At 38.7% G+C, this 16,278-nt stretch overlaps 2 protein-coding genes across 3 annotated transcripts in view; both read right to left on the bottom strand.

The window, feature by feature from the left end:
- LOC135113100 (sedoheptulokinase-like) overlaps positions 1 to 12,658 on the bottom strand; it is a 30,117-nt gene extending 17,459 nt beyond the window's left edge. The window contains exons 1-4 of one of the 2 annotated variants that reach the window (XM_064028138.1): positions 12,513 to 12,658; positions 5,672 to 5,731; positions 2,257 to 2,393; positions 1,647 to 1,824 (exon numbers count right to left, since the gene is read on the bottom strand). In XM_064028138.1, coding sequence (XP_063884208.1) covers positions 1,647 to 1,824; positions 2,257 to 2,393; positions 5,672 to 5,731; positions 12,513 to 12,643 — 506 coding nt within the window. In that variant the 5' untranslated portion in view covers positions 12,644 to 12,658. The remainder of the gene's footprint in view (positions 1 to 1,646; positions 1,825 to 2,256; positions 2,394 to 5,671; positions 5,732 to 12,512) is intronic. The other variant, XM_064028139.1, reaches the window with a different exon arrangement.
- Positions 12,659 to 14,729: 2,071 nt separating this feature from the next.
- The window catches only part of LOC135113000 (mucin-2-like), a 5,850-nt gene continuing 4,301 nt past the window's right edge, over positions 14,730 to 16,278 (bottom strand). Inside the window, exon 3 of the mRNA XM_064027919.1 lies at positions 14,730 to 16,278. This exon is cut by the window's right edge and continues 1,825 nt beyond it. Within this exon, the coding sequence (XP_063883989.1) occupies positions 14,730 to 16,278 (1,549 nt within the window).

Raw genomic sequence — 16,278 nt, 5'->3', positions numbered from 1 at the left:
TTACTTTTAAAAATCTCTAGTTGAAGTTACACAAGTCTTTAAGGATTCTTATGGTTCTAGTGACAGATTAATAAAATATCTACATTATCAACATGAGAAAAACCCTTGAGAACCTTGCTAATCATCTTTGTGGCCTTTGAAAAGTCGTGGTGGGAGAGCAGTGTTTCTGAATGCAGGCCAGAGACTTGGAGAGGAGATGAGGGAAGCAACAAGTGACTGACAAACCCTGTGGTGAACGTTACCTTAGCCTGCAAGCCCCACACAGCCACACACCACTCTGATGGGGTAAATTGGCACGCTAAAGTCCCTGGTAAGTCTAGCCATGCAGCTCTCAGCCTTATCAACACTAACAGTCTACGGTAACCTCTTATTAAAACAGTCCATTGCATATCAGAATTTCATGAAACTAGACATTTTTTAACCCTTTCACTGTGATATGCAATGACTGACAACACAAAAAAAACAATGTATGAAATATTTTTGAGCATTGTTAAGAAAGAAGGTGATTAGATACTAAATATTACAATTCCTATACAGTTTGATGTTTAGAGGTGGGTGAAGAACAAGAAGGAAGGCATCATAATGGTTAAAGATGAATAAAAGATGTGGCAAATAAAAGGGAAAGGGTTAAGGTGATTATTTTTATGAGACTCAATACACAACTCATTCATTTCCGGAGAGTGGCCATGAAAGTGAATAAATCCATATAAATTTACCAGAGACAAGATTACAAAAAAGGCTACCTACCAAATTCAGGGGTTAGACACTGACCCCGGCACCTGCTTGTGTAATTTAATATACTGGCTGACTTGATTTTGCATAATTATACAAAAAAGAAGTTTATAATGAGAGTAATGATAACAGAATAGCATCATTTATAGTGGTATTGTAGCATGTTATATTTTTAAACCTTGTTATATTTCTAAACCTCTATCACCTGCATCTTCACCAAAACTAACAAAGGAAAAGTTAATCTGGCATAATTATTCAACAAAAAATAAATAAATAAAAAAAAACAATATATATAATGATAGCAATGATAATAACAAGTATAATTTATAGTGGTATTGTAGCATATTATATTTTTAAACCTCCATCACCTCCATCTTCACTGAACCCAGTAAGAGAAAAATTTATTTGAAACTCCTAATTTTTTGGATGACTGAGGCTTAAAACTTTCAACATGAAGCTTAAAAAATACAATTACACCTTCTAGCACCACTATAATATATTCAAAGCTCCTAATTTGGACATGGTAGAGCTTAAAATTTTCAGGACAGCTTAAAAAATACAATTATACAATCAAGCACCACTATATAAACACCTAACACAGCATATGAAAATAGAAAAAACTAATAATAAAAGAGAGAGAGAGAGAGAGAGAGAGAGAGAGAGAGAGAGAGAGAGAGAGATTTACACTGAACACTCAAAAACACCAAACATTTCTTACACACAAGTTTTATGAGAGAGAGAGAGAGAGAGAGAGAGAGAGAGAGAGAGAGAGAGAGAGAGAGAGAGAGAGAGAGAGAGAGAGAGAGAGAGAGAGAGAGAGAGAGAGAGAGAGAGAGAGAGAGAGAGAGAGAGAGAGAGAGAGAGAGATTTACATACATGAACACACACCATCAACCTCCAAACCACACACACACCTGTCAGAGTCTGGCTTCTGCTCCCACGCCTGACCCTGCTTCCACAGCATACACCCATGCATCTGGCCGCACACCCCCACCCGCACCACCTTCCGCAGCATCTCCCGCGGCAGGCGAGACACACACATCTGCAGCGCCGACAGGATGCGGGGCACGTCCTGCTTGTTACCCCCCGTCCCTGCCAAGTAAGGCTTTATAATGAGCAGTATCTTCATCACTCTCTCACCTGTTCTATCTCATTCTACCATAACTCAGAAAACAGACATGTATTTACCTATCCAATTTGTTCAGGATATTGTAAGTGTATTTCTAGCTAAGCAATATCTTTTTACAGTATCTAGCACCTTCAAATTTCACTGACCCATCTTGTCTCATCCAGTGAAATAACAATAAAAAGAAAAAAACTTCAAAATTCCCTTACCCATCCTATCCTGCCCTGTGAAATAAGAAAAAAAAAAAAAAAAATAAAATAAATAAATAAATAAAAAATAAATAAATATAGATAAATAAACTCAAGTAACCAGCACCTTCAGAATCCCCTCACCCACCCAGCCTCCTCCTGTCATGACCTGCGGAACACAACACCCAGCAACACTCAGGCCTCACTCACCCAGCTCGCTTGGCACATTTGAGCAGGTGTCCTTCTTCTGGCTGGACAGCACCTCCTTGGACGCAACATCCACCAGGCAGCATTTCACTGAGGTGGTGCCGATGTCAATGCCCAACACACACTGGCTGGAACTCATCCTACCCCCCGCCACCACCACCACCACCACCATCGTTAGACAGGCTTAGATATATACATTTTTTTTTTTATATAGTTTTTTGTTTATAATTGCTAGGTTTGTCCCAGTGAGTTGTTTTATCATTATTTTTATACGTTAAGGTGACTGTTTTGTCATGCTATATTTGTGAGGTCAAGTTTTCTTTATCATGAACACCAGATTGAAGATTATTCCAGGTATGCATATCTCAAGTATATCAGATTATATTAGACAACTTACACCTACCAGTGCTTATCTTATCAAGGCTCCTTAAGTTATTATTATTACTGCATATCTCACCATATCAAATCACAGAAGTATTCACACCTACAGTATCTCTACTTATCATTACTGTTACTTCACATGTAATCTTGATAAATTATTCAAGGCAATTTATTCACATCTAACAAAATATTAAACTACGAAAATGCTTAACGTGCTTATTAATAGAAGCCAAGCAACGGTTTGAATACGGAAAGTGAACACAACAAAAATTTTAAAAAGAATCATCCTTTCACAACTCCACCAACCAGAGTATAAAATTTTACACACACAAAAGGTAACAGAATAAAATCATTTACCTTATTTATTTTCCAACATTAATGGGAATAACCTTCAAGAAACCAATACAGGTCAATCAATGTTCACTTCCCTGCATTCACACCAAGTCAAGCACAGGCAGAGAGGCAACACAGACACAACACAGTGCAATACAACACTAACCCTTGAAATCCAGGTGGTTTATCAGAAATTAATACTTCCACTGGTCTCCACTAGCACATTACTCCTCCACTCCTAACCACTTTGAGGCTCTTTTGATAGTTCCACAGCCACATACAAAAACTGTATGGCCTAAAACTTGCAAAATCTATTCTTTTTATCACCTTCTTTCTTGTGGATGATTACTTTGAGACTCTTTCTAGTTTCACAACCACATGCAAACACTGTGTGGCCTAGAAATTGCAAAATCTATTCTTTTTATCACCTTCATTCTTGTGAATGATTGTAAACTCTCCATTTATTGCTTACAGCAGTGAAAAAGATAATTTACTCTATTCCAACTTGATATTGTATGAAACTAGTCACTCTTGGACCAAAATATTTTCTCAAATCCTTCATTCATCATTTCTCGTGTTGTGAATTATTGCTTATGGCAGTGAAACGGCTAACTTAGTCCATTTTAACTTGATGTCATATGAAACTAGACACTCTTACATCAATATATTTTCCTGACACAACACACGCCTCAATGGTTTAAAGACAGCGCTTGTGAGGCTTAGTTAAATCAAGAACTCTCAGTCTGAACGGGAGCACAGGACAGCCCCTGAATTTAAAGGGTTAATACAGTGTAACAGCAACAGGAATAACAAACAGCCATACACTGATAAAAATGCAATAGAACAGTGTGAATAACAGCATAACACTGAAGCACATGCACATCAAACACAGCATGACTAAACAATATACAGTACATACGTATATACACATACAGACCCACACATACCATTCAGTACTATAAATTATTGTCATTCACTGTAAAATGCATCAAAATTCATGCACTTACAGTTACTGGCTAGAAGATAACAATGACAGAGAATGATCATGCAAATTTTGTATTGTATTATTTTTTTTTCCTTTATTCCTTCAGGAAACTCTAATTATTACTATTATCATTATTGTTATTATTATTATCACTACAATTCATGTCAGAACAAAAAAAATATATACGTAAGAAAATGAAAAGTCTTGCATCAGGAATTATTTACAAACAGTAAGTATTTATTCATTTCTATTTCTCAAGTATAATCAAGATTGTAAGTTGAGTAACATTCTACACTTTTTTCTTCATTATGTTCAACGATTTCCCTCAATCTAACATTCTCTAATCTCCCGACAGTCTCACAAAATATTTTACTCTCTCTCTCTCTCTCTCTCTCTCTCTCTCTCTCTCTCTCTCTCTCTCTCTCTCTCTCTCTCTCTCTCTCTCTTTCAATACAACTATTTTCAAAGGTCACAGAGATGATTAGCCAGGTTCTCAAGAGTGTTTTTCCTGTTAACAATGTAGAAACCTCATTAATCTATCACTGGAATCATAAAAACCTTAAAATCCCATGTCACTTCAACCAGAGCCTACTTGCGTTAATATCTTAATCTTCTTAAGTGTTCAGCAAAATGGCATTAGTTTAATCTTATTTTGCATGTTGCATGGGGATTTTATTTCAAGTTTACAAAGCCTCCTTATCTTCTCATCTTCTCAACCTTTTAGCAGCACAGCATTAGTTTAATTTTATTCTGAGTACAAAAAGAGGATTATATTTGGTTTATAATGTTATTTCTTGTATTGAAGGGATGATAGAATAACTTAAAACTGCAAAATATTACAAAAAAATTATCAATATGTACATTATCTTTATTTATGTGTCAGGAATAAATAAAACAACATTGAAAAGAACCAAGTGCTATGTGGGGATGCATGGGACACACACACACACACACACACACACACACACACACACACACACCAATGAACACACACACACACACACAGACACACACAAGTAAATAAACACACTCAGGTCTCACAGGCATCATCACAGACTCCAGGACACAGACAGGAATATTCATGAACAGAGAGAAGACAAATAAAGAAAAAAAATATAAAAAGTTTGAGGAATGATACACAATAACAAACTCTCTCTCTCTCTCTCTCTCTCTCTTTCTCTCCCTCCCTCTCAATAAATAAGATAAACACATGAAAAAATAGAAAAGACCTACACAGACACACACACACACACACACACACACACACACACAAAGAGAAAATAAAAGAAAGAATAAGGAGGAACAAAAAACAAACAAACAAACAAACACAAGGAAGTCAAATAAAAAAAACTCCGTTCTCTACACACACAAACACACAATATTATAACCTTTTTTGATGCCACAGAAAAACACACCACACACACACACACACACACACACACACACACACACACACACACACACACACACACACACACAAGCAACAAGAGACACAGAAGAAAGCAGCAGTAAGGAAGCAAAGGAGGTCCAGACAGAGGCCCCGCAGGACAGCACCAGGAGGCCGATCAAGTTAGCACAGCAAGCTAGTCGCATGGAGTTAGTCAGTGGCCGTTAGCTGCGAGGGGCCAGTCAGGGTGCGGACAGGGTGGAATGTTATAAGGGGTGATTAGGGTGTTGGCTTTTTCCGCAGAGCATGAGACGCGGCCCTTCATGGCTAACCGGCGGGCAAAACGGGTGTGGCCGGGTGACGACATGGCCAGGAACTCTGTGTCTCGCTCGCTGCAAAGGTGATAGGGGATTCATAGCAGTTTTTTTCTTTTTTTTTCTCTCTCTCTGTTTCTTTTCATGTTGTTTTTTTTTGTGTCTCTAATTTTTTTTTATTCTTTTCTTCTTTTCTTTTTTTGTTACCTTGATTCATGCTGATTTTGACAACACAGATTTAAGGTTTGATATGGTTATTGAGAAATGCAGTTGTGAATTAAATAATGGAGATATTATAGCAAATTAATGAAAAACTAATAAGATTAAGTACAAAGACAAAGCACTTCAAAATTTATTAGCATTACTAATTAATAATTATGGAAATAAGTTTAATTAAAGACTATGGCAAAGTTAAGAAAAAGCTAAAAATAGAGACTGGACTAAAGATGAGAATTTAAAAAACCAAGAAATTACTTCAATAAAAGACTGCAAGGAAGTTAATTAAGTCCAAAAAAAAATACACACATAAAAAATAAATGTAAAGTAACATGTAGATAAAAGGAAAGAAACTAATACACAACACTACAACAGCACTACAGCACTACTACAACACTACACACTTTAGTAAACACCAGCACTAGTAAACACACAGCACCGGGAAGCACTGAGGCACACAGCACCAGGTAGCAAGAGAGAGAGAGGTCACAGTAATACTGCACTACCTCACACTGTATACCTATCAATCCTGGCAGGTGTGGCCTCCCCTCACACTGGTGCAAGACAACACTAAAATATCACTGCCACACCTTAACCTTAATAAAATGTAGTGATAATTTACAGCATATTCTAACGAGCATAGCCTCGTTCTTGCTGCAATATTAGCTCACTTTCTCTCCTGGTACTATTAGAAAGGTGTATTGACTTTATGATTCTGTTACAGTGAAGGCATTAAAATATTACTTCTATCCATTTATCAACTAACATTATGTCTCCATTTATTCTTCATAAATAATAAGTGATATTGTGAAGCTTAGAAACTGTCCCTGGTGCTGAAAGGGTTAATAAAATGCTGTTGTGTAAGTTTCTAGAAAAAAATATGAGTAAACTAATATGGTGTGTCCTTTGGCTTAATGAAATGTTGTATGTGTGTTTACTCAGTCTTGTAACTTGTATGATTTTACACACACACACACACACACACACACACACATCACCTGTTGAAATGTTACCTGTAAAATCACCTTTTCACAAACTGTCCTCATTCATTACCTGTACACTCCTACTCTCTCTCTCTCTCTCTCTCTCTCTCTCTCTCTCTCTCTCTCTCTCTCTCTTCCATTCTGATCCATGGGAGGATGTGATGGAAAATGGTGATAAATATTACAGCTTACATAACACCTGTTGAAATATTATCTATAAATCTATCTTTTTTTTTTTCTTGCTTGGTAAAATGTTGTGTACATGTTTATATTATACTTTAAATCTGACAGCTGCTTCTGTTGCTTTATGAAATGTTGTCATGCATATTATAATTTGACTTTTCTGGCATCTCCTCCTGCTTAATAAAATGTTGTTAATAAAATGTGGTGCATGTTTAGACTATTTTGCTAATATGATGTCTTCTCTTGCTTGATTCACACCATAATTTGACTTTTATGGCTTTATAAATTGTTGTGGTACATGTTTACACTACAATTGGACTAATATGATCTCTTTTCTTACTTAATTCATGCCATAAATTAACTATTACAGCCTCTTCTGACTTTATAAATTGTAGTGCATGTTTACACTACAAACTAATATGATGCTTTTCTTACTTAATTCACACCATAAATTCACTATTACAGCCTTTTCTGACTTTATAAATTATGGTGCATGTTTACACTATGACCTGACCACCATGACATACCTTAATAAAACAATGTATATATCAAATTTTACATCCTCTCACCTATGACTTATTAAAATGTTATGATATATGTACACTACCATCTGACTGCCTTGACATCCCCTCTTAATAAAATGCTAATGTTCATCAAGACTACATCACTTCAAGCCAACACTGACAGCAGGAGGAGGAATGACTGACAAGCATCAAATCTCCACTGCCTGTTGTGCTATTCTTGCTGCTCTGAGGTGACAGGAAGCCGTTGGTCATCAGCTGTCAGAGGGATGATGGGTGAAGTGACAAGCAACACATTACTACACCATAAAAAAATGACAGTAAGGGGAATATTTTAAAAGATTGTTAGCTACAGCACTCCTCTTCATTAATCAAAGCTATGCCCTTAATAATATGCTACTTTCTCTCTCTCTCTCTCTCTCTCTCTCTCTCTCTCTCTCTCTCTCTCTCTCTCTCTCTCTCTCTCTCTCTCTCTCTCTCTCTTCCTCCTGTCCTACTAAATGTTAACCCTTTGCCTGCTATTTGGTACACCTTTTCTTAATTGTTAATCGCTCTGAGACATTCGTTTCAAGACACTTATCCTTTAATTTTTGACAGCTGTTTTTTGACTCTGAGGATTTGCATCTTAGTGGGTCCTTTTTTTTTTTATTATAATATTGTTGCCCTTGGCTGGTGCCCCTCCTATATAAAAAAAAATCTTTACTTGTTCTACAGCCACCTCTAATCTTTAAACTGGGTAGAAATTGTGAAATCTGTTCTTTTTAATCCCATTCTTTATTGTAGATGCTTATAAAGATTTCATGCATTATTTTTGGTGGTGTTCATTGTTTTGTAATGCAGTGAAAGGGTTAATAAATCCAGGTTAAAAAAAAAGTATGATGAAAAACAGTGATAAATGTTTAGATTATCACCTGTTGAAACGTTACCTGTAAAATTACCTTTTCTCAAATATTGTCCTAATTCATACTAATAAACCCAGGTGAAAAATGTATGATGTAAATAGTAATGAATGTAATAACTTACCTACATACATATTACCTGCTGAAATGTTACCTGTAAAATTAACTTTTTGCATATTTCCCTAGTTTGCTACCTCTAAAATGCTACTCCCTCTCTCCCTTTCATTCTAATTCATATTAATAAAACCAAGTGGAAAAAAGTCATAAAAAAAGTGATGATAAATTATATAGCTTACACACCACCTGCTGAAGTATCTATAAATTCATCGTTTTTCTTTTTATTTTTTTCATTTTGGTTTAGTGATGATCATTTTTTGCATCTGTAAGCACCTAATTATCTGCACTAACTGTCTATGATTACTTAATAAAGTACAACATTTTTTTTTTTAAGTATCTAACAGAAGCCCATTCCAGTAAATAATCATACACAACATTCTATTTGTTGATTTAAAAAAGTAAACAACAACATATCTAAAACTTATTTAACTCTCCAACTGCCTTATACAGCAAAATATTGAGTGTACAGCTGAGGACACAACTTATTAACACCGTGCTGATACATATCTCCACTAGTAAAATAGAATAAAATAAATAAATAAAAAGTAAAAAATTAAAAATAATGTAAAAAAAAAAATATAAAAAAATAAGTAAAAATAGTAATCCTAACCTAACTTAACCTAACCTAACTTATCTCCACCAGTCACCCTTAATAAATAAAATAGCAAACCTAACCAAACCTAACCTAACCTAAATGATGATGGTTGTCAGTCCTGGTATGCAGAAAACAATGATAACCAAACCTAACTGACGATACTAATGTAGGTCAGTCATAAAAGTGGACAATAATGATGTAAAACTAACTTAACTTAATCTCTACCTATCTACTCAATTATCATTTCTTTCTTTCCTTCCTTCCTTTCATTTATCTCTTCATTTCTCTTCCTTCTCTCCCTTTATATCTGTACTTCTCTCCCTCCTTCCTTTCATTTATCTCTTCATTCCTCTTCCTTCTCTCCCTTCATGTCTGTATTTCTCTTCCTCCTTCCTTTTATTTATCTCTTCATTCCTCTTCTTTCCTTCACATCTGTATTTCTTTTCCTCTTTACTTTCATTAATCTCCCTTCATATCTTTATCTCTCCTCAGTTTCCTCCTCTCCCTTCATATCTCTATTTCTCCTCCTCCTTACTTTCATTTCCTTCATATCTTTACTCCCTTAACTCTCTCTCTCTCCCTCTCTCTCTCTCCCCGCTCTGCAGTGCCCTGGGGTGGTGTGCTGGCTGCTAACGGTTTCAACACTTCACTTGCACTCTATTTGTTGTGAGCAGGAATCTCTTGGGGGAATATAAACAAGTCAATTCACAGCAAAGTCTTTTGATTATTTATATTTTGTGTATAGATATCAGTGTATATTTTAACCCTTCCACTGTGATATGAAGTGATTAGCAGTGCCAGAAGTAATGTGTGAGTTTTTTTTTATAAGCATTTACAGGAAAGAAGGGGCTTAAAAAGAGTAGGTTTTGCAGTTTTCTACCCAGTTTGTAGATTGGAAATGGCTATAGAGCAAATAAGGGTGTCCAGAATATATTAGTGATTAAGGGAAGGTGTACCAGATGAGTGAAAGGGTTAATATAATTGTGTATTGTGTATTTATTTGTGTGTGTATTTAAAAGTATTGTATTTCAGCTCTCTTTTCAAGGTTCCATGACGCAATATGCCGACATTTACTGACGTGAATAAATAAAAACATTATAACGATGCATACATTTTTTTTTCGTTTATTTAAGATTTGTGTTTCAGAGATTATTATTATTATTTTTTTTTTTTAAGGTTCTATGGTGTATATCTAGGGTACAGCTACTTCCTTATGTAACCTAGTGATGTTTCTAAGCTTTGAGTCAAGTTTGGTGAAAAATAAGACAATTATATTCTCTACCATGTTATCAAGACACTACAGGAATTCCCTTAGCTCATCTCTCTCTCTCTCTCTCTGCCATGTACCATATGACCCAGTTGTTGAGAAGTAAATAAATTCATCTCTCTCTCTCTCTCTCTCTCTCTCTCTCTCTCTCTCTCTCTCTCTCTCTTTCTCTCAGCTGACCTTGCACAGTTATCTTTAAGAGAGAAAGGAGTAAGAAGGCAAGGTCATGATAATAATAATCTCTCTCTCTCTCTCTCTCTCTCTCTCTCTCTCTCTCTCTCTCTCTCTCTCTCTCTCTCTCTCTCTCTCTCATATTTCCTTTTTTTCTTCCTCCTGTCATCTACTGAATTACTATTTCCTTCATTCATTCTTTCCTTCTTCCTTTTCTCTCCTTTCATATGAATATTTCTTTATCCCTCATCTTTTCTCTCCCTTTCTGTCTGTCTGTCTGTCTTCTTGTTTCTCTCTTTACAAACCCAACCTCATTAAGATATCTCACAAAAGCAGGTAGTAACTATAATTGCATCTCTCTCTCTCTCTCTCTCTCTCTCTCTCTCTCTCTCTCTCTCTCTCTCTCTCTCTCTCTCTCTCCCCAAGCAGCAGCAGCACCACCACCACCACCACTAACACAGGATACCACCTCCATCACCCAAAACAATAAACACTGGTATGGGTGAACAGTATATCCTGCAGGAGTGTTTGTTTGGCTAAGGGAGGCAGGGAGGGGAGGGAGGCAACAACCCACTCCTGCTCCTGCTCCTCCTCCTCCTCCTCCTTCCATTCAACACACCTGCTTCTCTGTCCCTCTCTCTCTCTCTCTCTGTCTCCCTCTCCTCACCTAATCACTGCCTCCTTGTCTCTCAGAAAGATTAACACATGGATTTCCCCAATTGTGTCTTGTAATATTCTGTTTTCTTCTTGTTAGCTGATTAGGCAAGTGTCCGTCTGTCTGTCTGTCTGTGTATCTCTCTGTGGTTTTATTCAGTTAGTCAGTGTTTCTCAGATAAGCATTCACACTTTTCTCTCCTGCCACTGTTCATTTATCATGTGTTATCTGGTATCTGATAGGTAATATATTCTTTTGTAACGCTGCTTACCTGTTTGGGGATCATGCAATATCACTGGTTTATCTGTGTGTGTGTGTGTGTGTCTGTGTGTGTGTGTGTGTGTGTGTGTTTTGGAATCATATGCTTGTACACCCTTTAAAAAGTCTAACAAAATACCTTACTAACTTTTTTTCTTTTTTTTTCTTCTTTTCTTTTGAAGTTTATATTACAAAATTTCCAAGTTTTTTTTCTTTTTTTTTGAGAGAAGGATTAATTTCATGTATTCCTCCCCCCCTCCTCTTCCTCCCACTGCACCACTCAATTTAAAGAAAAATTCCTTATTGCAGGAAAGGTTATAGAAAAAACCTTTCTGCAATAAAATAAAAGAGATATATGTACATTAATCTGGAGTCAAAATTTCCTAAGAACTATCATTTCTAAGTATCATAACAACCCAATACACCTTTTTTTTTACCTAATTACTGAAAACTAGCTAACCACATAATTACCTACTATCACCCTGCTAAGAATCATTAAGTATTAGTAGCAAAAGTGAGGAGAATATACACCAATCTACAATATACAACACCTCACATACACACTAACAACACAAACAGGGCGTAACTACTTAACGAGCCACTAACAATACAATGATACCTGTTAAAAGCTACACAAAGAGGAGAAACAAGCCACAGTAACTACCATATGCTCGCTAACTACCATTAACACAACACACGTACATACACGCACACACATACACACACAAATACTCATTTATCAACATCACAGCTAATATACACATGACATCATAAAACACTTTTAGAAAACACACAATTACACCAAAAAATACACTAAAACACTCACCTGGGGGAGGAAAAATACGATTCATGGTACAATAGGTAGTAACAGAGAAAACAATAACTAGCAGCAGCAGTGGTAGTAATAACAATAATAACACCACTTCAACACCACTTCAAATGACCTAGCCACCATTTATAAGTCCCCCGAGGCTACACCTGTGTCTGTGCTCACCTGAGGGAAGAGGAGGAAGGTGAGAACTCAGTGCACAGATGAAATGCCCCTTGCAACTCAGCCCTCTCAGCTCCCCCCAAGCAGACGATGGTACTCCCAACTAGCACCCTGAACGCACCCTCATATATCATCCTCTATCTCCCTATATCTTACAACCCCGTTATCCATATCCTCCATAAATAATACTATATAAATTATCTATTACCTGAGTGCACTAATCGGAGGTGTAATATAGAGGGAGGTTTAATATTCGTGGTTTAAATTCGGGTACGTTTAGAACATCTGGCAACTATAAACAGCTGATTCTCTTGTACTATACATTTTCTCTCTCTCTCTCTCTCTCTCTCTCTCTCTCTCTCTCTCTCTCTCTCTCTCAAGTTCACAGTGATCCATTACTTGCTTACAATGGGTAGTTCACTCTATAAATACCTCCCATTCACGTCTCCTTCAAAGGATTATAAATTTGTAAAGGGGAACTGTGTTACTTTTTCAACATTCCTGCATCTCCCACAGGAAATTAGATACATTGCACAGCTGGCCGTATCATTGCCCAGTGCTAAACCACTACACGCCCTTGTTAGCCCATTGCAGAGAATTACTAAGGATTACAGGGTGTTACAAACAGTAGTAGACGCTTGAATCTTACGAAAATACTTTAAAATTTGAAATATTAAGAAGGGTGGGGAGTAACTAGGGTGGTGGGAGCTGTAGTGCGTAGGGTGAGGGCTGGGGGAGATTAGGGTGGTGGTGGGAGTGTTGTGAATAGGGTAAGGGCCGGGCTGGCTAGGGTGGGGCTGGAGTAACTAAGGTGGGGACTTAGAGTGAGGGTGGGGTTTGATTGATTGATTTAAAATGGGAAGGTGCGTCGCAACATCGCGGTCAGAGAGAGAGAGAGAGAGAGAGAGAGAGAGAGAGAGAGAGAGTTTGGCGGCACTATTTGTTTGTTTGCTTATATGATGCATTACTTCCTTTCTTTTCTTTCTGCAGATGCTCCCTTTATAGAAGCCATGAGCAGAAAAATAACACATTAATTTCAAGATCGAGATCGAAACAGCTGCTGCTGATGATGACGATTTGTTTTTCCTTGCGAGTGAGCGAGGCGGGAATACCAGAGTGCTTGTTAATATTTCCGTGTTTATGCTGGAAATAAGTGGTTGTTGTGTGTCTGCGTACGTGAGTGCATGCAGGAGGTGTGTATAATGACTGAAGGACCAGTGAAGTGGTGCTATTCTTCCCTGAGGCGTAAGGAGATGAGGAAACAAGGTAAGCAAAACAAGTAGTAATAATAGTAGTAGTTTTCTGATCGTTTTCTTTATCAATCAAGGCAGACGAAAGAAAACGAAAGATAACTAATCAGCTGGAGAAATAGGAAGAGGAAGAGGGAAATATAAAGAGGAATGGGAACGCAGGAGGGAAATAAAGCAGTGTATGATTGTGTAATTCAATTTTGGCGGGGTGAGATTGAGTAGCCAACGTATTGATGATTGAAACTTGCTCTTAGTTGGTTCATCATCGCCATCTTTCTTGTTCTTGTTCTTGTTCTTGTTCTTGTTCTTCTCTGGTATTAAAACTTTGTCCGGTACAGAAAATGACATGCCTTAAGTGTGTTTTCTATGCAATAACTGAAAGCATCATAGTAGTAGTAGTAGTAGCAGTAGTAGCAGTAGTAGTAGTAGTAGTAGTAGTAGTTTATATCATTAGGATAAACAAAAAAAAAAAAACATCTTTTAAACATTTATTCTATGTACAGAAACTAAACTACAGATTATAACAATAACAAACAAACAAGCCATAACAACAATAACGGTGTGTGTGTGTGTGTGTGTGTGTGTGTGTGTGTGTGTGTGTGTGTGTGTGTGTGCGACCCAAGCCATGAAATTTTTAGGCATTTGTACAACGTTTTCAGGTCAGGTCAAGTTACGTCAGATCAGATTAAGTCAAATTAGATCAAACAAACATTAACAAGAAAAAAAATCACAATAACACATATAACAAATAACACAATAAACACAGAAAACGGAAAAAAAATATATAACCAGAATGAATTATGTAACATCAAGTAACACACAAAATACATTAATAATCAGCCAATAAGATTATGATATGTATGTATGTATATATGTATGTATGTATGTATGAATTTGAGATTGGCAAATGATAATAATGATGATGTTTAAATGTGTGTGTGTGTGTGTGTGTGTGTGTGTGTGTGTGTGTTCACCCTAAGGATCTGCCCGCTGAGTTCCAATACATCCTTCTGTAGTAGGAGTCCTTGGTGCGGGCGTACATGGAGGAGGGCGTGGGCGTGGGCTGCTTCCTGACGCCCCTGGGAGCTAGGGTGGGGGGAAGAGGGAGGCTGGGGAACCACTGGTGGAGGGGGCGAGTCGGGGAGGAGGGGGAGGGGGAGAGGGAAGGTGACACAGGAGGGGAGCGTGGGGGGGAGAATCTATGACTGGTCGCCCACACCCATCTCTCCCCACCCACTCCCCCACCCACACCCCCACTTATAGGCGCCTCTCTCACCCCACCCGTTCCAGTCCACACCCACTCCTGCCCCTGGCTTTGTACCTGCTGGCGGGGTAACTGGGGGGTGGCAGTGAGGCGGGGGGGTGATGGGGTGGGTGAAGGGGTGACTATGGGGGACAGCTTAATGATCGGTATTGGAGTGTATGGGATGTTTGGGGTGAATGAGATATATATTGTAGTAGTGGTGGTGGTGGTGGTGGTGTCCTGCGTCCTTGTCGGGGTGATCTGCGGCGCCCTTGGTGGTGTAAGGGTGTCCACGGCCCCAGGGATGTCAGGGGTAAATGTAAGGGCGTCCCCAGGGTCCTCAGAGGAGTCGATTAGGTAAATCAATGACTCCGGTACATCAGGGGTGTGTGTGAGGTCCCCCAGGGCGGCAATGAGTCCCTGGGTGTTCTGGTCACGCTCCTGAAGTCTCCCTAGTAGCGGGGGAGGACCTTGGGTGGTGGTGGGGGTCCTAGGTGCCTCAGTGGGGCCGTCAGGATGAGGGCAAGGCGTCCCCTCATCTTTAAGTTTTGTGTTCACTTCTGCGCCTTCTTCAGGAGGATTCTGGAGAGGTTCCTGTGTGGGCTCTACTCTGCCGGGGATGGTGAGTGGTACCCTTGGTGAATTCTTCGTCAGGATGTCTGGAAACTCCCCTGTGCCTCCTTCTGCGTCTCCTTCATCGTGTGTTAGCAGGATGTCCTCCTTATCCTGAGTCAGTAGGACCTCCTCTCTGTCTGTGTCTGTAAGCAAGACCTCTTTCTCTCCCTCCGTCAGGTAGACCTCGTGTATCTTGACTGCCGGGACTCCTTGAAAGGATATGTCCACGGGCGGGAAGGACGCGGCCGTGGAGGTGCGAGGGGCGTGGGTGGGCGTGTGGATGTGTGCTTGTGTCTGTAAGCTGGCGTCTTTTTCTGTCTGAGGTCTTGGGAAGATTATAGGATTCGGGTTTAGGATGTCCTCGTGCCCTTGGGTATCCCTGTGTCCTGTGGAGCCCTGAAGGATGCGAAGGAGCTCATCTGGCGTGTCCTTGAAGGCAAAAACTCCTTCATCAAGCTCCAGGAAAGGGAGATGAGAGGCGAGGGGAGGGCGCTGTAACTTAATCCTCACTGCCTCCTCCTCCTTCACCTTCTCCTTCGGGATTAGGTGAAGGACAGGCGGGGGGAAGCTAATTGAAAGATCCTGAAGTGGAGTGACTGGGGAAATGGTGGTGGGGAAGGAGGAGGTGAAAGCAGAACCAGCGGGTGTAGAGGTGGGCGAA

Source organism: Scylla paramamosain, chromosome 25 (genome assembly GCF_035594125.1).
Source record: "Scylla paramamosain isolate STU-SP2022 chromosome 25, ASM3559412v1, whole genome shotgun sequence".
In the NCBI taxonomy this organism is placed as follows: domain Eukaryota; kingdom Metazoa; phylum Arthropoda; class Malacostraca; order Decapoda; family Portunidae; genus Scylla; species Scylla paramamosain.
This window is presented reverse-complemented; position numbering and strand designations above follow the sequence as displayed.